Source organism: Oreochromis niloticus, linkage group LG5, assembly GCF_001858045.2.
Source record: "Oreochromis niloticus isolate F11D_XX linkage group LG5, O_niloticus_UMD_NMBU, whole genome shotgun sequence".
Lineage (NCBI taxonomy): Eukaryota > Metazoa > Chordata > Actinopteri > Cichliformes > Cichlidae > Oreochromis > Oreochromis niloticus.
In genome coordinates, this window is record NC_031970.2 from 4,786,860 (window position 1) to 4,812,253 (window position 25,394).

Sequence of the window (25,394 nt, forward strand, 5' to 3'; positions counted from 1 at the left end):
AGGAAAGACAGAAAGGTGGGGCAAGAAAGTTTTAAGTCACATATGAGTGAAATTCAAGAAACAACCCTGAAGAGTCTCAGACAAACCAGTGAAAGGAAACAAGCAGAGGATACATTCAGACTCTTAAAGAAGCATCGACACGCAGCACGGTGATGTTACTGCTACTAATCATCTTCTCACTGACAGGTAAAAAGATTACTAACACTTGTTAATACAACAGACTACTGAATATTACATTACAATATATATTATGCTGGTGATTATGTATTTTGGAATGATTTAAGCTTTTTATTTTTATTTAATTCTTTTTTCAATTTCATATTTTTTAAGTCTGTTCATATATTTTAAAAATGGCAAAAAGGTTTTAACAATTCAAGCAAACAATCACATTTTAATCATATATAATATATATCATATATAAATAAAAAAAACTAAAATTGTGCTTATGCACTTTAATCAAATATACCATCTTAAAAATGTTAACATTAATTATGTGCACCATTTTTTTTTTTTACATAACACATTTTCACCTTGGTTATTAAAGCTTTTAGGAAGTAAATGTCTGATTGGATAATCTCAGGTCGTACCATCTGAATATAGCACGATGAGTCTAACGCTACAACAAACACTCAATTTAAATAGTTACATGGATGAGACATCATGAACCAGGCAACAAATCAAAAACAGGTGTTAGTGTACAAATATCTTTGTGGTATAAGAAGTGCTAAAAATTGTATTTCTCTCATACATTTCAAGAACAAACATGCATGTATAAAATTAATTTTGACTTTGACTACGTGACTGCAGCTCCAGATTCTTACAAAAAGATTTTTTTATTTTCAGGTTGTGAAGCTGAATCTGAAGTGAGAGCGTGTCACCATCGATGGGCTCAAATCACCTGCAAATATCCTAAAACAAATAACACGTATCAGTACATTGATGTAGTTCTTTCCAATGAAAAAACCATACAAAGCTCTAAGACGGACGTGTGGGAAGATAATAGCAGATTTTCCCTCTACCATGATACAAAACATAAAAATCTCAAGGTTGCAATAAAACATGTTAAAGAGCAAGATTTTGGGGAGTACAAGTGCAGGTTTTTCCAAAGATCGAACTCATCTGACATACAGGAAGGAAAACTGGAGAATGGTAAGAAATATCATCACCGTCATCATTGTGTCAGACACCAGACAAGGCACACACAGGAAATCAGAATATTTGATTAAAAAAATCGATGGAGAACAAAAGAGGAGTGTAGGAAATAGTGGGAACTTTTTTTCTGGCTCATGAGCAGTCCTGAGCTGCAGTGCGAACTTTTCTAAAACATTTCCACAGTTAGTGAGTCCCCATCTATTCAAAGTAATGGAGCGAAGGACGTTTCAAAAAGTCACTTGAACATAAAAGAAACATGAGAAGTCCTTAAAATAAACTGCTTTATTTCTCTGATTTGTTTACAGAGCATGAAAACTGCCCGAGAACATTTCTCAGCGTGTACAGAACAGCGAACACCACCATCACATGTGATTATCCAGATGTTTACAAGCCCCACATAAAGTTCTTCTGTAAAAAGAACCATTTCCACTGTGAGGACATTTTATCAACAAAATCTTCTCCAAAGTCAAAAGGGACGTTTACTCTCACAGGCAGCAGCCGTGCCTTTAACATTTCCATCAGTCATGTGACCTCACAGGATGCTGGTGATTACTGGTGTGGAGTGGAATCAAATGATGGAAGTTACAGATTTTCACACACACATGTACACCTGAAAGTTATAGGTGAGTATTCCACATGTTCAGTCTCTGAGGTTTAAATAATAAAAGCTGGCTGATAAGCTGAAGGCAAATATTTGTCTTTTTGTCATCAGATGTTCAAACTTTGACACCAACTATCGGACAGAACTTCACATACCAGTGTAAGTACAACCAGGATGCCTCCTCACTTACAAAATTCATCTGCAAAGGAGAAGATTCAACGGTCTGTAAACAGCTAGTAACCACCACAGAGCCTGACGTGGAACAGAGGTTTATAATGAAAGAGCACAGCGGGAGTATCACCATAACAGTGAGAGAAGTAACAGCAAACGACAGCGGGATATACTGGTGTGGAGCAAGACACAAACACAATCAAACACATGACGACTTCTTCGATGGATTTAATTTGACTTTCGGTAAGTTGTGCTGTTTGTTGTGTGGGTGACTGTCAAGATCAACCTTTCAAAGAAAATATATGTCACTTTTTTAAGACATTTGCTCGTAGTCAGTCAGAAATCAATGGATAGAAATTAAGAAAGGCTTTAAGCTACTGGTTAAAAAACTTGACCCAGAATACAACATCATAAAAAACAGTTTAATTTAAATTTTACTGTGTGACAGTCCTGTGCAGGCTTAACCTGTAGAGTTATAGGGTTTAGTAACAAAATACCAGCATTTTAAATGTTATACTTAAGCTAGGACACTTTTGTCTTTGCATTTGTCTTATGTTTCATCACCACATAAGTCCTCCTTTCCCAGTAATGTGTCATCAGTGATAGCAAATCATTGGGAAAAATGAAAAATGCCCTAATTATATTTGCCCTAATATGCAGCCTGCAAGCTGCAAGCAGATGATGAAATTTTCCCTTTCTAACATATCATCAGAATTATCCCAAATGTCCTTAAAATATGGCATCATTTTAAAAGGTTGATCTCCCACCCCTAGGACTAACTTATACTTAAAAGTGCAGTCAAGACCTTTAGTTAATTATTTAACATCAATATTATCGATAATGATCTACACCAGAAACTGTGTATTAAAAACATACATTGGTTTCTAGACTTTTGAAGTCTGACTGATAAGGTTTTGGGTGCCACCATGTTGTGTGTTCCATACACTGTAACAGTGAAACACACAGATATCTGCTTATTAGCACAGTTTAACAGACTGCTAATGCTAGCATTCTATTACCTGCATGGCGTGCAACACACAGCAGGCTATACAAATCTGTTCAGTCACACACACCTCAAATGCTACTGAAAGGTCTGGATCAGTTACCCAGAACTAGTGAAAGTGAGGTCAAGGGATTCATTAATAGGCGAGCAACAAAGAACAAATTCCTGTGCATCATTTGCATCGGTTACAACGTCTGCAAGTCTATTCTGCAAAAGCACTTGACAAAGTTAACTCTATGAATGTAATAACCTCTGAGGCTGTTGCTGTTTATGCTTCAGTCTTCCTGCACCACCTTCACCACCTGCAGAGGTGTGAAGTGACTCAAAGGTCAAATATTTACAGGTTTATCTTGATGAACATTCATTTTCCTATATATATTTAATATGAAGGGGAAATCTCAGAACACAATACTTTTTAGAAAAACTTTTTCCCCCACAGTGCAGTCTTCTTGATATTCAAGGAAAACAAATAACATGCTCACAGCATCAGTGTTTTCACCTGGGAGGGCACTAGTCCAGCTTTTAGTTTATTACAACAAGTCCTGGAGTCCATCAGCCTTAAACATCTTAGCACAGTTTAATCTGCACGATATCTGAAACTCTCTGTAACTTGCTTTGCTGCAACAGAAGAATTTAGTTTACAGAGGTTATTATAATGTCTAATGTCTGTACTGCTGAACCTTTGACGATATGTTGCTGTGCAGGATGTGAAAGTGATTTCAAAATATTTCTGTCTCAAAACAAACAAAAAACCCAAACAGATTCTCATCGTTTGAGCCTTTACTTAAAGGAATAAGACTTAATATTCAAAACTGTGTGTGTTTGCATATTAACGTCAGTTGTTTCAGTTATATAAGACATACGGCTTTCTGAACACTCTCCTTTTCTTCAAGGTCTGACACAAGGAAGTATTCCACATCTACATGAGACTAAGAATTTTGGTGAGAGTGTACATTTACTATCTCGCAGAAAACTAACAGACATTTTCATGACGTCATGACAGTGTTGTGTGATGATTGCATGTGAATCAGTTTCCAGTTATCCTCACTCTGTTGTATTTGTTTTTTCTGAGGCAGTCGTCGTGTTGATCATCTGTATAGCTTTTCTGCTGCCAGTGCTGCTGATGGTTGTGATAGTTTTGATCCTTATTTACAAACGTAAGTTCATTTATCACTTACCTTCATTTTTACACCTACATCTAATCATACATCTGACAGAAAGTTGCTGTGAGCAGGGGGGCAGACAGGTGAGATTTCCAGATCTAAGATGTAAAGACGGAGTGAGCAGCAGAAGGCTGTAGGTTAGTTTCTAGCAGGTAAAAAGTTGGCAAGAAGGACCAGTGACAGAGGAGGCCGACCATCACTATAGTGGTACTAACAATCTGGCAGAAAGTGAAGGTATCAGCCGGTCCTTAAATACTGACAGGTTATTACTAGAGATGAGCCGTAGTTGAGGGAATCTGGATGTGAGAATCGGAGCTTCCGGAGCGCATTGTGGAAAAATATGCCAAACAGCAACACACACACTGGATCCTGACAGATGTCAAATGAAGAGCTAGTTAAGTCTCAGTTCAGTGACATGTTGAAATGAATCTACGTTGTTCTGTTTCTTTTTGATTTCTCAGGACTTTCACCTTCAAAAGATACAGGAAGTGAAGCAACAGCACAGAATATCAAAGAGGTGAGTGAATGGTGCATAGTTATGGAACTGGATATTCCATAACTATGCACCTATGCAACTATGGATAAGTACAACTCAGGATCAAAAGTGAATTAGGAAACTTTGTCGCTGTCTTTCAAATTCTCTTTTGATCTTTCATTTTAATGTGAAGGACTCGGGTCAAGTTTTCTAGTGGGTCACACATTAAGAGGGTTCTGCAACAAAAACCTTCTTATGATTGCTGATGTTACAGGTACAGATGCTGAGCTGTCTGAGACTGAGAAAAGCATGACACAAACCAGAGAAGTCTGTCTCGTTTCTGGTTTACATCGCACGTTTCAGTGTCTCACTACTGCTTGGTGAGCATTTGCACACAAGTTAGCATTTCACATGCAAACTATGTGTGACTGTGGCAATGTGCTTATGATCCATGCAATCACAGGGAGGTTTCTGATGCAGTACCATATACTTGACTGCCAGCAAACACATGCCAACCAATCAGTCAATGCATATTTTTTCCATAAAGACCTGTAGTTGCCAGGGGGGTCACTGACACCTCTCTAGTCCAGTGTGTCCAAGGAATTAGCAGTTTCCTAGCAACTGCCAGCACCCTGCAGCAACAACAGCAACCTGTCAGAGAACACACATGAAAGTAGAGTCACTACCACATCATCACTCGCCAGTCTCTAGACCTGTGTGACTGAGGCCTGAGCTAATAGTACCTGCTAACACTGACTGATTGAAAGCTCTCTCAAGTAAAAAAATAGTGAACCGATTTAATGGATACATGATTAAAAATCCCTGGTTTAGCTTTCTTGGCCATTTTCATATCATTTTATTTGCCAGCGTTCTGTACTAACAATTTTAGCAACACCAATTTGAATTTCAAAATGTACAGGTAATGATTGATGGTAAACCTCATCAGATCAAATATAAACAGTTCAAACTGTATTTTCTTCTCCTCTTTCTGGCAAGGACAATATCTATGAAGAAATAGAGGAGCATTTCCAGAGTCCAGGCTCAGAAAATGCCACAAACACGGTTTATCTCACCGTCGATCACCCTACAAACCATCCTGCCTCACTCCATTATTCCACCATCAACTTTCCGATCAGCTCTGACATAGCTGCTGCTGAGACACTGATCCTCACACCCAGCTCATCTGCCTGCAAATATTCGACTGTGAAGCACAGCAGGAGTCTGACTACGTTGACTGGCACACATCCACCCAGACCTCCACAGGAGCCTCTCTACTCAAAAGTCAACAAGTTGAAGCCAAAACAGAAATAAGGTCTGTGAGGAAATATGAAATACATTGACTGATTTATGTCAAATCCTGTATAGTAATTAAAAAAAAACACACACACACAAAGAGGTGCAAAACAAGGGTATCAAAATGTTGGCAACATGCTCCCAAACTGAAAAGGAAGTGTGCTGACGTAGAGCTTGACATGTTTTGAAACCAGCCTGATGAGATGAAACCTGCGGTGTTCTGTTGCGTAGATAAATCCCGTCTACATTTCCTTCCTTGAGGTGTTTTTGGTTACAAAATATGAATCTGCTTGCATGCGTTTCTTGTTTGTCCTTGTGCTTTCATGAATGCTGGTATAGTGATAGGATTCACACAATATTTTAATATTTCTATGATCACAGTTCTCACATTTCTTAGTGGAATCTTGTGATATTTGGAAATGATAAAAATAGGTTAAAACCAAGATTTGAAAGGAAACCTCTTTTCAAATCAAACTGAAAATGTCTTTATTCTCTTGGTGTGGTTATGTTTAACTTAAAAGATTTCAGCAAAAAAGCTTTGATGATGTTAATGTTGCAGTAAGTCAGAGTAAGCCTTTACCTAGAAGGAGAACTATTGGTGGACTATTTCACCTGTGACTCTCCACCAATAAGAAGTCAAAACGTGGTCTAGGAGTCAGTCAAACTGAATTAAATAAAAATTACAGAAAATTTTTATTTAAATACACATAGCAGCATCATTTTTAACAAAATAACATCAGGATGTCAAGCCTCCACTGGTTTAAATCTGCACTCTCCATCATTCTCCCTTTTAGACTCTCATTGATGCAATCCACCCGTCAATCTCAAACACACCTGAGCTGGAGCCATCCAAACCTCAGTCTACATCCTCACCACCACCACCTAGACTCTGGGGGGTCCTGTCCTAAATCTTATCACTGCTGGGATTGTGTTCTGCCATGATTAGCTGCTGGAGTCTGACTGCCAAATATAATCATTTCTCTATGTCAGTAAATCATGTTCTTTTAAATGAACTCTCCTTATTGAAACACTTTTGAGACACATCCCTGGTATCCTTTTAACAATCCCACAGACTGCAGTGATGGGAAAACCGGCGTTACTTTTTTCAGTAACAAGTAATCTAACTAATTACTATTCCTATCGTTACAATGCTGTTACGGTTACTAACAAGAAAATGCGGCCCGTTAACAATTTTCAACAAACAGACGGTTGAAGCTGTGTTCAGTTTACCGCATCTTATATCAGCTGCACGGAAGTAGCTGTAAGTAATCTGGACGCTACAGCTTTAAGCAGCTGCGCGCTCCCGCAGAGGGTAATCACGATCACTGTCTAGCACAGGGGTGGGCAACTCCAGGCCTCGAGGGCCAGTGTCCTGCAGGTTTTAGATGTGTCCTTGATCCTACACAGCTGATTCAAATGGCTAAATTAACTCCTCAACATGTCTTGTAGTTCTCCAGAGGCCTGGTAATGAGCTAATCATTTGATTCAGGTGTGTTGGCCCAGGGTGAGATCTAAAACCTGCAGGACACCGGCCCTCAAGACCTGGAGCTGCCCACCCCTGGTCTAACACAACAGCTGGAGCTAAGGGGGCAAAACAATCGCATGAGTGCTGCTGTTTGGCTGAGGAAGAATAAAGTAGTGGTGGTAAGCCAATCACATGACCACTTCAAGATGACAAAGCAACAAGGTGATATATACCAGTTTTTAAACTGTGTTGATAAGCCACGTAAAACCAGAGTCATGATAAACAAGATATACGCGGCGTTTTTTCCTCAATAGTTTCGTCACGTTTAACGTCCAAGGACAGCGCAGCAAGCACTCTCTGCTTATGAGCAAAAAATAAAAACAAACAGGGGAAGTTTTAGGAGTGAGAGAGAGAGAGAGAGAGAGAGAGAGAAAGACAGCGGAAAAAGAGAGAGAGCGAGTTTTGAGACGTGAGGGATTTGTGACGTTTAGCGTGTTTGGAGTGTGTAGTTAATGTGTTGTCTTGTGTAGTTAGTGTGTAGTGTTGTGGATAGTTTTGTGTTGTGTGTCAGAACAATGAGCGACTGCTGTCTCCAGGTAGAAACAGGAGTGATACACCTGCTGCTGTCAGACCTGCAGGTATCAGGCTGTGATGTTCTCCTTTATAGTGGACAGAAATTATTTTTTTGTAATGGCACAAATAATTTGTGCGGCATCTTACTGAATGCAGAACAGCTGATTGTTCTGTAAATAGTTTGAAATGGTTATTTTAAAAAAAGGGTAAAAGGTAAATGGATGCAAATAACTTTGTTGTTTGCAAAACTTGTGCATAGGATTTTAAAATTGACCATTTATATTTGCATTTAAAGTTATGAAATATGATTCATTAAACATGTTTGTGGTTGTTACAGTAAAAAATATAAGTTTTTCTACTCTGATTTTATGGTTTTTGTCTGATTTTAGATCAATTGTGTTAATACAGTATGTCAAAATGAAAACATGACTGTAAATTTAGACACGTGATGTTGTGCTGAAAAGGATGATACCAAACAAGGCAAAGTAAATAGTTTTTAAAGGTAAAATGTGGAGGGAAAATCAAAAGTAGTTAAAAATGGCCAATTATACCCTGGACCCCAGAGGGTTAAACATTTTTTTTTTAAAGTAACGCAATAGTTACTTTTCAAGTAATTAATTACTTTTAGAATATTGTAACTCAGTTACTTTTTGAAGAAGTAACTATAATTAATTCGTTTTTCAAAGTAACTTGCCCAACACTGACAGACTGTACATATGAACAATTCACAAACCATTTCAGCATTTGTCTTCACTAGTGCCAATATTGAATGATTTGCATTTTACAGGGATCACAGAAAAACCTCAGCTAGAGGTTCAGATTACTTGGTATTTTTTTACTGGGGAGAATGAGACAGATGTGCTGTGGGTGCAACTTTTCAGGACATTTGAGGTTAGTAGATTTCTATCTCATTGTTTAGAGCAAAAATAAATTAATTTAAAAAACTGTTTTTGTTTAACTGGTGATATTTCCATGCATAAGGTTGATGGGGAAGTGGCAGCAGGCACGTTTAGATAAAGCAGTGAGAAAATGTTCTTGTCTCATTTTTCCCCACATATTGTTCTCACTCCAGTGGGATTTGAGGGTCACTAACCTTGCAGCTAAAGCATACAGTGTACATTATCTGTACTGAGATGGAGTGAAGTCCAGTCCACTAATGCCACCTACAGTAAAGAGCCATTATCTAGAACCAGATTAACTTCCGACACAGCTTTACTTGGCTTATTGATCAGATTTTAAATCCTGTTTCATGTACAATATATCTGAAACTTTGAACAATTTTCTGTTCCTGCTTTTTGTAAATAAACTATTACCTAAATAAAATGTTGTTGTGTATTTATTTTGAGCTGACACCATTGAGAAAACACATGTCTGTTTATACACCTTGAGCTTTAGAAATCATCACTCCTATCATTTGGTTCTTAGTTCTTACTTGGTGGTACAAGTAAGAACTAACCCAACTAACATCAACTGTACCAACCTGATTCAAACCTGTTTTTAATATCTATAATCAAACAAAATGAAATATATACATGACATATATAAGTATGATGGGCTGTCGGGACCAAAAATGCCAGGGCTGCAGTTGCACAGCAATCAGCAGTTAAATTAACATGTCATTTGTCGATCTAGACGGAAAAAAGTTCTTCAAAATTAGTTTGAAAATGTAATGAAGGATGCAAGCTGGTAGATTGGGAAACCAGCAGAACCATCATAGATACATTTATATTAATCATAAATACAATTCATCATTTTAATGTTACTACAGCCTTTCTGCTACTATATTTTTAAGAGTATAGTTGCAGACATTTTTTTACCATAAAGTTAGGTTAGTACTGTCAAACAGAAGCCGCCTTTATATGTTGAAATCCATGAGGCTCAGTTTACATTACTGAACTGTGCAAACAGAAGAAACCATTCTCCTTCTAAAAGCAGTTTTCTATAGTAGCTACAAACTGCTATTTTTGTCATGCAGTTTCAATTTCCTGTTAATCAAAGCGTGATATGATTCTCCACCACACACGCCATTTATTTCCTGTTTACCACTAATTAGAAGAAGCAACTTACAAAGCGGAAGGAGCTGTTTACGAAAAAAAATGGACAGATTGAAAAGTAGGGCAGGAAGATTTAAAACTGAAATTAATGAAAGATCACTGCAGACCAACAGACTGAGGAGGGAAAAAGACATCAGAAAACAAACTGCAGGTAAATAATTCTGACTTCAAGATCTTAAACATCCAAAACCAGATAATGAAGTTTCTGGTACTACTCGTCCTCTCAATGACGACAGGTAAAAACATTCATTTACTAACATATTAACACTCAGAGTGTCTCTGAATGTATAATATTATAGATAACAAACACATTTTTGATGTGGTGTAATCTTTTTTTAAGACCGCGTAACACTAAAGAAATGCAAACTGTATGTAGAAACAGTTTGACAGTGAACCTAAAGGAAATCCAGCTGCAAATAATAAAAATCCGACTCACAAACTGAACAATAATTTTGAAAAGACACTGTACAATATTTTAATTTACTTAAAAAATCTGCTGTCACATACACACAGTTGTGATAATCATAAACACACAATTAATGATGAATTTAAACATTTACATGTGGTGCAGGGACAATTCTTAATATGTGCCAATTTTATAAAAATCAGCATGTTAAACATATCACTGTGGTGCAAATATCTTATTTCTGTGGGATAAGAAATGCTAAATATTACCTTTCATTCTTCTTCATCACTATCTACTATCTAGTAAAAATCGAGTAATTTCTGCGACACAGATGTCTATCTTTAGTTTTTTTTTTATGTGAAAAAAATGGGTTCACAGTAAAAGAAAACAATCTCTACATTAACAAATCATTTCTGTTTTATAATTATAGGATGTAAATTTTTCTGTCATTTTTTTATTATTATTAATTTCTCACAATATAAGCTCAAACATTTGTGCTGACAGCATTTCTTTATTAGGTCCAGAAAAACTGAGACGTGCTGGACTGGAAGAGCATTTTCACTTATGTCTGAACCATGAAATGATTACCAGAATATTTTTTTAAATGTAGCATTTATTAAACTTTCTGACAATTGAAAAAATACTTTAATTTTTATATTTGCTAATTCTGGCATTTTTTATTTTTCTGTTTATTACTTAAAAATGTATTATGCAATTTCTTTTAGATTTTTCAAGAGGACTCAAACTGATGATATAGAACTCTCAAAACTCTCAAAATCTCACATATCAAACATGAGACACTAGGCATTAAGAGGTTAAGATGAAACTGGACTGCGTGTGGCTGACAGTGTAAAACGAGAACGACATTCCTTTTGCAGAATATGATGAGATAACTGTCTCTTTGATTTGCAGGTTATGAGGTCAGCTTTGGAATGAAAGCATGTCACCAAGGATGGTTTAAATTCACCTGCAAATATCCTGAAATAAATAAATCATATCAAGACAATGATATAGTCGATTTCAATGAAACAACCATTCAAAGCTCTGAGAACGATGTGTGGGAAACTGAAGGCAGATTATACCATGATACAAAAAGCAAAAATCACCAGGCAGCGGTTAAAGACCTTAAACAGAAGTGTAAATTAAACCGAAGCTCGAACTTGACTGACAGAAAGGACGAGAAACCAGAACCTGGTAAGAAATGTAGCATATCTATCATTATTATCATTATTATTATTATTATTATAAAAATGAACTGGATCATGAGAGACCTAAGAGATCTATTCACCATGTATTCCAAATCATTGCCAAAAGACTTAGGAAAATTAATTTGAACATGAAAGAAACATTCCAAGTCCTCATAAGATGAATAAATATTTGATTTCACTGTTTTGTTTACAGAGCTTGAGAGCTGCCGACGAACACTGAATCTCATTTTGTACAAAAAAACATGTGACTTTCCTGGAGATGATTACATGTCTGGGTTCACCTTTTTCTGCAGAAAGAACAATTTCACCTGTGAAGATATTTTATTAACAAATTATCCTCAAAAGTCAAAAGGATTATTCATTCTCACCAGCCATGGTTTCAGCGCCTCTATCAGTCATGTGTCCCGATGGGATACTGGTGTCTACTGGTGCGCAGTGTTATCAAATGATGGAAGATTTTCACTCAAACGAGTAAAAATTAACCTCTTATCCCCAACACCCCTATGTGAGTATTAGACATTTTCTAAATAATACATGAAAGCAAGTCTCAAATACAACATGTCTTTCTTTTTTTCTGTTTTCTACTTCTATAGCTGCAATAAAGAAATCAGCCGCTGTTGGACAGACCGTCACCTACTGGTGTGGATACAACCAGGATATCGCCTCACTTAAAAAAATGTTCTGTAAGGGAGACGATCCATCTATATGTAAGCCTCTCATAAACACCAGAGAGACGCACATAAACAGGTTTTCTATGAACCATACAAAGAATAAAATTACTATAACAATGAGAGAAATAACATTAAATGACAGTGGGACATACTGGTGTGGAGCAGAAAGCACCGACAACCAAACAAGCAACGTTTTCTTTGGCAGATTGTTCCTGACTGTAGGTGAGTCACGATTTTTATATTATTTCAAATTATTATAATAATTCCATAAGGACTATCAACAAAAGGAGTCACTGAGATGTACAGTAAACCACAAAAGGAGTTCCATGACAGGAAGTCTAAAAATGTATTTAAACTTAGTTTTTAACATAAAAAAACTGAAGTTTGCCCTAACATGAAAGATGGATGTATCCACTGAGATGTCATCTGTTTCTGTCTAAATTTTTTAAAAGTCTGAATGTTTGGATTTTGGACACCATCAGGTTGTTTTTTTGGAACCAGAGGTGATCCTTTTTACATAATATGATGGAGTGCAAAATTATTAGTTAATTCTAGCAAGCTGCATTTTTAACTATATGACTGCAACACACAAATATCTGTTCATCAATGCTGAGAAAGACTATAATACTATAAATGTGCTAATGAAATACTTAGCGCAAACATGGATGATCTGCACCACACAAAAGGTGCTGCAGTCACAGCAGCTGCTAACTGTGAGAAATGCAATTATTATTATTTTTAAAGTTAACCATATACAGCTGATGTGAAGAAAGGGATTTTTAGTAGCAGTTGTACCTGTTTTAAGAACGGATGTACAGCAGTGTTGGTCAAGTTACTTGAAAAAAGTAATCAGTTACTAATTACTGATTACTCTTTCAAAAGTAATTAATTACTTAGTTACTTAGTTACTTTTTAAAAACACGATTTACAACCTGAATAGGTAATAAAGCGATAGATCTTTCAGACCAATTCTACTTTTTCTGCATAATCCATCATACAAAATGTAATCAAATGGAAACGTCTCTTTTTAAAACTTTAAACTTTAAATCTTTTAACTTTATGCATCAAGCAAAAACTTAATTATATGCAACATTCTCTGACTGGAAGAAATTTGTTTAACATTTAAACCTATTTTCTGCACATTCCAGCATATAAAATAAAATATTTTTTTGTGTTTACACTCACTCTTTCAAATAGATGAAAGTAAAACACAGCAGAAAATAAATAAAATCAAAGACTAGCGGTCCTGTTGCTCTATTTTCACCTGTGAAGCAGGACTGGGGTAGGCGGAGGTTTACCCTGGTGCAGGTGTGCCGCAGCGGTCAGTTAAAGAATCCGCGAGTTTCTCTGTGAATTTCACATTACATCGTAGCGCACTCGGTGCTTGCTTGGAAGTTTAGGGGTTTTTTCGCTGTAAAAAGAAGTTTTCTTTCCACGCACAACGGACGCTAATGTTTTTGTTACTTTTTATGGAATCAAACTCAAAGGTCAGTACTTCCACGCTTTAAACGCTGCATTCTACACTCTCTCCCGCACTCGATATATTATGATCTGCACACAGCTGTTGTCACAAACGTCGCACTCGCTTACGTCACTGTCATGAGATGTTCTCGCAAAAAATCACGGTTTTAGTAACGCAGTAACGTAGCGTTCCTACGTGAAAGTAACGGTAATCTAATTACCGTTTTTGCAATAGTAATCCCTTACATTACTCGTTACTTGAAAAAAGTAATCAGATTACAGTAACGCGTTACAAGTAACGCATTACTGCCCATCTCTGATGTACAGTTGTACATTTCCGGTAGCTTTATTTTGCAGTCAATTGCTACTGCAAAGATGGACTCTAAAATCATGTCCAAGTAGGGCTGCTCAATTAATCGAATTTTAATCTCGATTACGATCTGGGTTTTCAACGATCATTAAAAATGACTGAGCCGATTATTAGCACCTCCCTCGTGCTTTACTCTCGCGCTGCTCCGTGTGGCAAATCGAGCGCACCTCTCTGCGTTTCGAACACGCTCACAACAATTAAGAGGACCGAGGGAAGCTCGGAAAGCTAAGCAAGTTATTTGGAGAGGAGAGGATAATGGCTGCTGAAGAAAGAATGCCGTTGGTTGAAAAGAGAGGTAAAACGACTTCAGTGGTGTGGAAACCAATGTTCCCTCTAAGCTGCGCACGTGCGCAATTGCGCACTGCTGGCACGGTCTCTGCGCACAGAAAATCTGCGTTGCGCACAAAAAAAATCTAACCTGAATTGAAATTAAAATTAATACTTTAACAATTCTGTTTTGCAGTGTTAGTCAGTAAGTGACTGGCTACTCCTGTATGGGATTAGAACGATGCCACCTTATCCCATAGTCCAGCCAATAATGCGATTCACATTCGTATATATGCAGCCAATCAACGTGGTTGACAGGCTATGACAGCGTCCTTATGTGCCGACACCGGTGTTTTAGCTAGCAAAGCAGCGTGGTTGATGTGCAGTGAAGCCACGTTAATGACAACGTGTACAACCATTGGAGATGTGAGCAGGACAGACGGAACAATTGACGGAAAAAGTGTGGACTTTATACCAGTTTTTAAATTGTGTTGATAGGCCACGTAAAACCAGAGTTATGATAAAAAATATGCAATGTTTGGTTTTCTTCCTGAATACTATCGTTGTTTATATTTACTGCGGGAAGAAACGGTAAAAACGGCGTTTTATAAGGAAAACGCTCGAAAGCACTCTCCGCCTGTGAGCAAAAACAAAACCAAAAAACCCCCCACCCTTTCCTATTGGTCGAAAAAAGTACCCTGTCGACCAATCAAAAAATGATATGGCAACGTGGCATCTAGTTGTTAAGAAACGGGGGAAAGTTTTAGGAGTGACGGCGGTGTTCTGAGATGTGAGAGATTTGAGACGTTTAGCGCAAATCTTGTGTAGTTAGTGTGTAGTTAGTGTGTAGTGTAGTCAATAGTTTTGTTGTGTGTGCCAGAACAATGAGGCGACTGCTGAATGTTACAGGTGTTACAGGAGTGATACATCTCCTGTTGTCAGGCCTGCAGGTATCAGGCTGTTGTTCTCCTTTATCTCATAGGGGACAGAAATTATTTTTTGGAGTGGCACAAATAATTTGTGTGGCATCAGATTTGATGCAGAACAGCTGATTGTTCTGTAAACAGCTTGAAATGTTTATTTAAAAAAACGCCTTGGCTGCATTAAAAAAAATAAATAGCTGCAAAAAACTTTGTTGTTTGCCAAACTGAGTTACTTTTTTGAAGAAGTAACTATATAATTAATTGCCCAACATTGGTCATTATATACTGTATTTGGCAGACAGAGAGTTACAGGACTCTCTCCCAGACCACAGACTCAGACTCATAATACAAGTCAGAGCTTTATGAAAAAAAAAAAAAGAAAGAAAGTTGTGTTTTCAAAATTGGAGTTCAAGTTATTTTTACTTCCAATAGTGTTAACATACTGCACAGGTCATGAACAGGATTGTTTACATTTTCATTGTAAGTGGGCTAAAGCAGTTAATTAAAAGTAGTCTAACATAAATGTAAATGCTGTAATTTGATTATTTTAATAAACCATGTAACTTGGATGGATTAGATGTTGGCGTGACCACAGTGCACACGTCTGATGTCGCTCACAGTGGTCCAAGGGATCGCTCAGGGAGTTTGTGTGTTCGCTCAGACACATGAAATATTTGAGGGAACATTGGTGGAAACATTATGGGTTCGCGGAGTCAGACGTGGATCAAATATTGTGCAGTATTTTGAAGTTCACTAAACATAGATGTTTACATTTTTCATTTATTTTTTATATTGCAAACATTTGCACTGTAATCAGTATTTGCACACTATTTTATATTATTTTTTGACAATCTTTAAAGCCATTATTCAATACATTGTTATTGTTAAATAAATATCGTCAAATAATCGAGATCTCAATTTCAGTGAAAATAATCGTGATTATCATTTTTGCCATAATCGAGCAGCCCTATGTCCAAGATACAAAAATGCAAAGATTGCATTAAATTACAAAGAGCAGAAGGTGGGAACACTCACCATTGCTGTGTCATAAAAAATCAAATGATCAATTTTGACGTTTGAAGAGTTTAGATCGATCAGTTGTTTACATCACTCAACACAAGCAGAACTGCATTACAAAATCAGAAGAAACATCATCCACATTCAGAAGCACATCTCTGTATACTGACAGTTCTTATGATTTAAACAGGCAAATATTCAGCATTCAAACTACAGATGAAGAATAGTCAAACCAGATGTTTCCCCCGTTATGTCGATATCAGCTAGTCAAGTACACACCTACACAGCATGTCAACAAACCGTGAAAAAAAGCCACAGAAAAAAATTAATGAATGATTGCTGGTAAGGGTTTCTATACATTAGTATTTACAAAGGGTATGTTGTGACTTACCTTCAAAATTACAGCGGTCCGTCGATATAACATGGTTCACCTTTCGCGGTCTCGCTGTTTCGCTGATTTTTATTAGTGCACTTTTGCATTTTTACATTTTTTTTACAGCGCATTGTGTTCTGCTTCCTGATCAGTTGTAGACCATTGTTGATCTCTTCCGTGCCATCTCTCCTGTAAAGTACAGAATTGCTACATCGATCGCTAGCAGTGTGACTCTGAAGTGCTGCACTGTGTTTGTAAGTTTCCCCCCAACAAACACAATGTCGACGAAACGTTTTGCAAAGGCACCTGTGGTAGCATCCAAAAGGCAGAGGAAGCGCAAAAAGTTGGACTTCTGATTCATTAATGTTGAATTCTCTGGCAGCTGCTCTATTCCCATGCTCTGGACCTGAAAACAGGGTTTGATCTTTGGTTTCATTCTATAACACTGGACTTATTTTTCTACAAGGTTTGAACCTTGAGACTGTTTAAACAAGAGAGAAATGTTCATGTCTGTATGAGAAAAGTGTATAAAGCGTGTAGTGAGGGGTTTACAGCCTTAAAACATCTCTAATAATTGTAAAAAAATAAAGTTGGCTACTTTGCGGATTTCACCTATTGCAGGTTATTTTTAGAACATAACACCCCCGATAAACGGGAGACCACTGTATACAAATACTGAAAAATATAAAATTTGAATCCTTTCTCTCGGGGGAAAAAAATATCGACAAGTCGATGAACATTATCTACAGATATATTTGGTAAGTGCCCAAGACATCTAGAGAAATGTAAATTGCCACTTGGTTCATCCATTTGGTTGACTTGTTTTGGAAAACCTGACCGTAAACAAGGCACGAATATTGCACTGGAAACAAAGCGCTATACAGGAGTTTTCCCACCAGAAGTAACATATGCTAAGGTGCACATAGTCTATTAGAGGAACTATAGATTGTGTTAGTTCCACATTGGCATTATTTATCATCCTCAAAGTTTGCTGCTTGATCAACACACTTAGTCTTGATTTTAAACCACATGGTCCTTCTCTAAGTGGAGTGACTGAAATTAATAATTGTTTGTTCTCACTACTAACATGATAAACTGATTTCCAACCAAGACCCATTCCTGTAAAAAGTCAGTTCTGTTATTATAACTAACAGCAACACAGATCAGTAGTAGCATGTAAAGCTGCTGCTATTTTTGTTTTCATTTCCTGCACCTCCTGTAACCCACAAAAATGCGATAGCAGGAAATTATCAGCCACAACTGAAATCGCTGACATCGCATCAGTTTTGAAATTCTTTTTTTACATCTTTGTCTTCTGTCATTTAAAATGTAGTTTAAATTAACCTCATCAAGTTCACATTTTTCAGGTTAATGCAACACTGACAACAAAACTTCCTATCCATAATATATCGTCCATTTTTTCAGCGACACTGGTTTGACATAATGTAGTTTGCGGACTTCAGTGGTTTTCATTACATTGTAGGCTGCCTGATAGTCAACAATTTCCAAGATATTGGGGGGTTTTTTTGTTTTGTTTTTAATTTAAGGTGATTCTTTAAGTGGCTCCATGGTGCCATACTTCACAAATTCATCTAAAACACAAAAGATTCTCAGTTCATGAGTGGGAGGCGACACAAACCCCTGGCAGGGTTACATCAGCAAGGGTGTCTGGTATAATAACTCAAGACATGCCAAATCAAATATCTGAAATTTATTTAAAAGTTGTTTTTTAAAGTTTTAAAAGCAAAAAAAAAAAAAAATGCTTAGCAGTAGAACTCAATAATATGGGTTTTATTTCATATGTTTCACTTATAGAAAAGAAAAGGCTTTAATGACGAGCACTGCCTCTTATTGTTGAAGGCGAGTCTTTCATGCAAAATTTCAGGGTGCAACATAAAAGCACACAAACTGTCACGAAGCATCTTTGTCCTGAGTTGAGCAAAAACATTTTTAGCATTATAAATCACCGTGCATTTTAGTAGTCACTCATGTTCTTGTACCTAGAGTACTGTGTGGAAGTCTGAGGTAACACACACACAACTTCTTTATAACTGTTGTTTAAACCTCAGAAAAAAAGCAATCAGGATCATTAATCAAGCTGGATTTAGAGACCACACTAATGTTCTACTTTTTAAGACTAAAATCATGAAGTTGATGGACTTCATAACATATAAAACTGCCAAATTATATATATGTATAATTATGATGTGTTACCAGGAAATGTACAGAGAATGTTGTTTTTCACAGAGAATAACCTGGGGGTAAATCTGAAGACTTAATGTTAACAGTTAAAACCTTTTGTGTTTCCATTTGTGGAGTAAAACTGTGGAACATTGTTTTTTTTATTTTAAAACCTGCTTTTAGAAAAAGAAGAAATTAATGAAATTGATGACTGATAGTACCCATTATTATGCAAATTCATATGAGAATCCTATCTAGCATTATATTTATACATAGATTTTTCATTTCTTTTTCCTCTTGTTTTTTGTGTGTGGGGCGAGTGTATACAAGCACTGAGGGGAAGTGGGCGTAATGACGAATATGGTGAATCGATAGCATGTTTGACATGGGGTAGGAAGTATGTACATACATGTTTCTATCCTATAATTGAGTGAGTATTTAATGTCCTTTATATTTTGTTTATTTTGTGTTAGTATGTGTATACATATCTATGTGTGCATGTATATGCATGTGTTTATGCATTTATATTTGGTTTGTTTGTTTGTTTGTCTTATATGAAGGAAATAAAAAGTTTTTCCTCATAAACAGATGGGCCTTCAAACACAGCACCTGCTCCTGCTTCTCAGAGTCATGGTGAGAAATTATATTTAATGTTTTAAAACTGTTGCTGAACACGAGTGAGCACGTTGGGTGAAATTTAAAAAGAACATTGTCATTTAAATTTCTCTACAGTCTCAAATAAAATTACACAAGCGTCCACAGTCTGGGAGATAAAGCCATGCTGACTTTTTGTTTGCCTTCATTTCCTCACATGTAGGGATTGTTGTGATCGTCTGTGTCGCGTTGATGCTGCTGCTGATGCTGGTGTTTGTGATAGTCTTGATCCTTATCTACAAACGTAAGTACATTTTATTATTCATTTGTGCAGCACAGAACAACCATCTCTTCCTTCCCTGTGTTTTGTATATATGACGTCTAAAATCCCACAGCAGGCAGGATGATGTTAGCAGCTTCTATTCATTTTTTTGTTTGCTTTTTTAAGTTGATATGTTAATATGTAAATACTACATTATCAATGAAACTCTTACAGTTCTTTCTTTAAAGGTTATTGAACTGATGGAAGAAATTGAACTTCATTTTTATGAGATCTGTAGAAATTTGTTCAATTTACACCATTTCTTTTCTGTTTGGCAGGAATTTCAAAATTACAAAACACAGGAAATGAAGCAGCAGTACAAACTATCAAAGAGGTGAGTGACTTAGGCTGTGTCGTGTGTCATGTCTCCTCACTCTATTGTATTGTAATGTATTAGTATTATTAATGTAATGCCTCAGAAGTCAGATGGTTGAGCTGGGAGTGACTCCTCAGTTGAGCTTGTTACAGTAACAATAACCAAGCATTAAGTTGGAAAAGCAGGAAAATACAGGACTTTTCTCTCTTTAGAAAAAGTAGAACCTTTCATTCATCAGTAGACAAACATCTCAGTGCTTGTTCTTTTGTTTTTTGTTTGAAAACACAGCTGCAGCGCACTCACATGCAGAGCCTGGATAAAGCTCTTAAACATGTCTTACAGTTTTACTACTGTTTACGTTCACAGCTGTGGAGTGTTAAGGAGTGTTAAGTCGGGCTTGGTGGGACTGCTATATCTTTATGAACTGGAAGTCTGACTTGAGCCAGTTCAAGATTCCTGATTTAAAATGGAACGCAAGTCAGAGTTGTCACACTCATAACTACGATAGCTATGTGGATGAATTGTAAAAAGTCAGAATCAGGATCACGATTCTTTTATCGTCATTAAACATCAGATGTTCAGTGAAATTAGAAGCAACTCCCAGCAGCAGCATTTTGAATAAATAACAATAAAAACACTAACCTATGGGTATTGTACTTGTCACACTTGTTGCTGGAGTGAGCAGGTCTGCAGTCTGCAGTGTAGAGGGTGTAGAGCAGTGGGCTCAGCACACACACTCGTGGGGAGCCACTGCTCAGTGCACAATTGGAGGAGAGGCGGGGACCTCCATAGAGCTGTCATACTTAAAGAAACTATACAGTGAGACCCAAACCACCCTTTGTTCAGGCATTTTAATCCTGTATTGTTGGCCATTATAATGTGGTAGTTTATGGAGATTACCTTGCTTTTGGAGTAAGACGCAGGTGGAGAGAAGCTCATGTTTCTGGCACTTTGGGTGGGGATTTTTCAGCTGGGTTGCTTCTTGCTTTCATGTAATGAAGCCCATTTTACCAATGAAAATGTGATTGTTAGAGGAAACCAGTTTCTTAATGATCTTGAGTGAATATACTCAAGAAATTATGACCTAACCATTGCCAGATCCGTGCATCAATGTTAAGTTATAGCCAGCTGGCTAACTGCATCTTGCTTGATAATGTTATCACAAGAAAAGTCACAATTGAAATGAGTTGGCTAGGAATTTTATTTGCACTTTGCATGGAAACGGCTTCCTGTTAGATGAAATATAAACTGTTCAAATGGTGTGTTTTCATTCTTTCCTGCAGGAGAATATCTATGAAGAGTTCCAGGAGCAGCTTCAGTATCCAGACTCGGAAACTGCAACAAGCACGGTTTATCTCACTGTGACTCCCCCAAACCAGCCTGACTCTCTGCATTACTCTACCATCAACTTTCAAAGCAGGTCTAACAAAGCTGGTGGTGAGACACCGACTGTCAAACCCAGCTCCTCTGCCTACAAATATTCTGCTGTGGCGTTCAGCAAACGTCCAACCAACTCATCTGTTAATCAGCTATACCGACCTACAGAGGAGTCTTTGTACTCCAGAGTCAAAAGGACGGGAAAAAACGAAAACAGAAATTAGAGTTAATTTATGTTGATAGAAATGTATAAATTACCTGTATGGCCAAGAATTCAGGTCATTACATCTGTGTCATTACATCAGTCCATCTAAGACTGATTGACACCAAACTTCTTAGATGTTGGCTTGATGGAGACAGAAATCACTCAACTACTGTGAGGACTTGTGATTTTTTTACACTGATCCATACTGAGCTCTTAGATATCAACTGGTAGAGTCCCAACGATACAAGGCACACTTGATGCTGCTTCGTTTGAACAGGCGTTCCCGCTGAACACCCTGTTTGGACTTTGGGATTAGACTTGTTCAAGTTTAAACCCATCATGGGTTGGCTCAGGCAGCTTGGGTTGGGGTGTAGACGTGTGTTTCAGCTAACTAACATTAGCAAAAGTGAAAATCAGGTTACTGTAAATATTATTTAAGCAATGATTTTAAAAATCCTAAACAATCCTGATTTATAGCTTTCGATCACTCAATGTCATCTATCTGGAAAAGTGCACATATTACTCTGCTGTACAACCACAGTGTCACTCTTGAAATCAACAAAAATCAAAAATTATTTCTATAGCACATAATAATGCAACAAAGTTGACCAAAGTGCTTCACAGTTGGTCAGAGCAATAGTATAAGACAGAATAAAAACAGTGAAAAGAAGTGCAAGAAACAATATGGGTAAACAGCATAACTAGCCACGAAATTACCAACTAGTTTGAATTAAAAGCCAGACTAAAATAATAAGTTTTAAGACGCAATTTAAAAGACTGGATGGACTCAAAGGAACGAATATAAGGAGGGAGGTTATTCCAGAGTCTGGGTGCTACGATAGCAAAGGCCCTCTGGACTTCAGACGAGACCTCGGTTGCGTCAGGAGCATCTGATTGGAAGATCTTAGTGCTCTATTAGGAATATACAAATGGAGGAGTTCACATAGAAAGCTGGGAGCCAAATTGTTTAGAATTTTAAAGGTAAGCAAGAGAATTTTGAAATTGATACGATATTCAACAGGGAGCCAATGTAAGTTGACTAAAACTGGTGTGATGTGATCGTAATTTCTACTACCAGTTAAGAGACGCTCAGCTGCGTTTTGAACTAACTGGAGCCGGTGAAGAGAAGAGACGAATATGGGCAGATTGAAATACTTCCCAACTAATGCTCTTAACATCCAGTGTTCTCTGCCGATCGTGGTCATCTTAAAGGGGCGATAGTTGTAGGTCTGACTAAAGCTTTTGACTTGGTTCATTCTTCTTTCTTTAGATAATCTTAATGTTATTGGTCTTTCCCAACATGCACTGATGTGGTTTTAGTCTTCTCTTTCTCTCATTGTGCTACACCAGAGATGATCATTGTTTTCATTCAACATTAGATAAAGATTGTCTTCATTTTCTTGATATTGTATATATATTTTGATATGCACATTTCTATTAGGCTTTTCTTTTTACTATGTTTTACAGACTTACATCTTCACCTTGGTTTAAGACATAAGTTTGTGACATACCACTCGTACCAAATCATCATTAAATGTAGTGACTTTGACTTGATTTTCTTATCTTGATTGTCTAAAACAATTTTTTTGTTCCTTCAGTTTCAAGTTGTGCTCTAAAATGTTCTGTTGAGGTCTCTTTTGTACTGACAGAAGTTTGTGAAAAACCTTTATGTTTTAGGTTCCTGCTGATTGGAATTTGTCACCTTTAATTTTTTTGTTTGTCTTTAGCAGCTGAATCAGTTGTTGTTGTTCTGAATTAGTTGTTATATACGATCTGCCTTTGTTGTATTATGTGTTCTGTATTGTTCTGTACAAATGTTTGTTTAGACGTTGAGGAGTTTATCCCATTAAAATTACTTTGAAGGAAAGAGCTTAAATATTAATTCCTGGTTGCTTCAAAAAGTTTCTGAGCAGAAATCTGCCTATGATCATGATAGGGTTGAAGCTTCATCGATTGCTGTTTATTGTAAATCATGTTTATATTTATGACAAGCTCCATTTGTGTAATTTTTTTTAAAGAAAAAAGAGATCATAATTTATTTTAAGATGTTCAAATGTTATTAGGCAGAGGAGGTGAACTTAAAAATGTAGTTTTAGTGCCAACAGCTAACCAGTATGTTATAGTTGAAGTATAAAGGAAAAAAAATGAAAGGAATCACTGAGTGAAGAGCAAAACATTACTTCAGAATGCTGTGTGGCTGCCTGTGTGTATACTGTATTGTTTGTATTCTCTATTGTCTCAAACACAGGTACCCAGTAGTAACAATTTGGTATAATTATTATTTTAGTTGTAATTTGTAGTGCAGTTTATATCACAAGTGTTGTGACTGAAGGTCTGTGCTCATGAGAGTATACAGGAGCACCTCCAGGTGTCAGACTCAGAAAATGCACTGACACTCAACTTATGTTAGAGCCAACCTTCACTCAGGCCTTGCTTTCTCGCCACATTACGCAAACATCAACTTTTAAAGCTGTTCTGTCAAAGCTGGTGGTGAGGTACTCAAACCCAGCTCCTCAGCCTGTGAATGTTCTACTGTGGAGTTCAGCAAATGTTCAAGCAGCCCGATTGCCTTTCCATCAGCTAAAACAACAAAGGAGAATGTTTTTCTGATTACTGTGCATTGCCAAAAAAATGAGGTTTAAAGTTGAACACAGTCAAACAAGAAATACTTTTTATTGTCAGAGTTCATAACAGAGTTGGGCAAAAATAAATATCATTTTTAAAAATACTGCCCTTTGTTCCTAGAATAGTCTGTAGAAAAAAATAAAACTGTTAGAACTTGTTACTGTGACTTAATAGACTTACTAGTTTAAGTCAATTTAAAGGACCAACAAAATAGATATGAAACAATGAGATTACTCTTAAAATTGATTTGAAATTCATTGTTTTGTGGTTGGGTACGGTCTGGTTGTATTCACTCACACATGTACTGTTTACCAGCTGTATTTGTGTGACTGCTAATGTTTGTAATTGTTACAATCTCTCCTCCTCTCTTGGACACATAACCCTTGAAAGACATTTTTAATCTCAGTTAAAATGTTACTAAATACAGAGAATTAAAAATACAAAGAATTTAACCCCCTGCTTCTGGCCTGATAAGGAAAAGAAATTCCATAAAAATTCCACAAACACGTTTTAAGACCAGAGGAGACCTTTTAGAGCGGTGGCCCCCAGGTTTTGGAATGCTCTCCCTCCATCATTACGTTGCCTTGATTGTATTTATTCTTTTAAAAGCGGCTGAAGACTCATTTATTTAGATTGGCTTTTAATTAGATTTGTGCTGAACGTTTGACTGTGCTGTTTTTTATGTATATCTGTTTTTATATTACTGTGAAGCACTTTGTGGTTTTTATCCTGTACAGAGTGCTATATAACTAAAGTGAATTGAATTTTTCTGACTGTAATTATCAGGAATAATAGGATTTTCAGCTAAAGCGATATTCCCAATAAACAATAAAAAGTCATACCATTCCACTGGTTCTTTCTTTAATGTCTTTATTGTTCTACTAAATCTCAACTTTAGCAATTTCTTGTAAATTTTTTATAAAATTGTTCGTTGGTGCTCAGAAAGTAGTCAGCCTAGACCCAGTGGGCCATCAGGGATGTAATACAGTGCTACAACCCTGCTACAGTTAGCTCTGGGGTCACAGCCAGGTCCAGCTGCTGAAGACAATCATCAGCTTCCAGTCAGCAAAACTGTTGGGTCTGCGCTTCAGCAGGCCTGCTAGTTCAGACTTATTCCCATGAACAAAG

General features: G+C 36.9%; 2 protein-coding genes across 3 annotated transcripts; both read left to right on the forward strand.

Annotated features, from left to right (window-relative positions):
- Positions 1-70: 70 nt before the first annotated feature.
- On the forward strand, positions 71-7,018 carry LOC102080365 (polymeric immunoglobulin receptor-like). 2 transcript variants are annotated; one of them, XM_019358514.2, is made up of 9 exons: positions 71-186; positions 844-1,149; positions 1,458-1,775; positions 1,865-2,167; positions 3,821-3,868; positions 4,004-4,084; positions 4,552-4,607; positions 5,562-5,877; positions 6,653-7,018. In XM_019358514.2, the coding sequence occupies exons 1-8, from the start codon at positions 153-155 to the stop codon at positions 5,874-5,876; spliced, it is 1,461 nt and encodes a 486-aa protein (XP_019214059.2). In that variant the 5' UTR covers positions 71-152; the 3' UTR covers position 5,877; positions 6,653-7,018. The 2 variants fall into 2 exon arrangements, with proteins under 2 accessions (XP_019214059.2, XP_025762795.1); XM_025907010.1 differs by lacking the exon at positions 6,653-7,018 and having other exon boundaries at positions 5,562-5,934.
- Positions 7,019-10,006: 2,988 nt separating this feature from the next.
- Positions 10,007-23,707, forward strand: LOC109202271 (uncharacterized). Its single transcript, XM_019359393.2, has 8 exons — positions 10,007-10,186; positions 11,269-11,550; positions 11,758-12,069; positions 12,158-12,457; positions 19,416-19,460; positions 19,645-19,725; positions 20,022-20,077; positions 21,343-23,707. Exons 1-8 carry the CDS (start codon positions 10,147-10,149, stop codon positions 21,658-21,660), a joined length of 1,434 nt encoding a protein of 477 aa, XP_019214938.1. The 5' UTR covers positions 10,007-10,146; the 3' UTR covers positions 21,661-23,707.
- Positions 23,708-25,394: the final 1,687 nt, after the last annotated feature.

Bases quoted from the DNA above. Each gene is read 5' to 3' on its own strand.
- LOC109202271 (XM_019359393.2), top strand. From the start codon at position 10,147: ATGAAGTTTCTGGTACTACTCGTCCTCTCAATGACGACAG. The intron at 12,070-12,157 runs GTGAGTATTAGA...CTACTTCTATAG, and splicing joins CTTATCCCCAACACCCCTAT to CTGCAATAAAGAAATCAGCC. The intron at 20,078-21,342 runs GTGAGTGACTTA...TCTTTCCTGCAG, and splicing joins CAGTACAAACTATCAAAGAG to GAGAATATCTATGAAGAGTT.
- LOC102080365 (XM_019358514.2), top strand. From the start codon at position 153: ATGTTACTGCTACTAATCATCTTCTCACTGACAG. The intron at 1,150-1,457 runs GTAAGAAATATC...ATTTGTTTACAG, and splicing joins GGAAGGAAAACTGGAGAATG to AGCATGAAAACTGCCCGAGA. The intron at 4,608-5,561 runs GTGAGTGAATGG...CTTTCTGGCAAG, and splicing joins CAGCACAGAATATCAAAGAG to GACAATATCTATGAAGAAAT.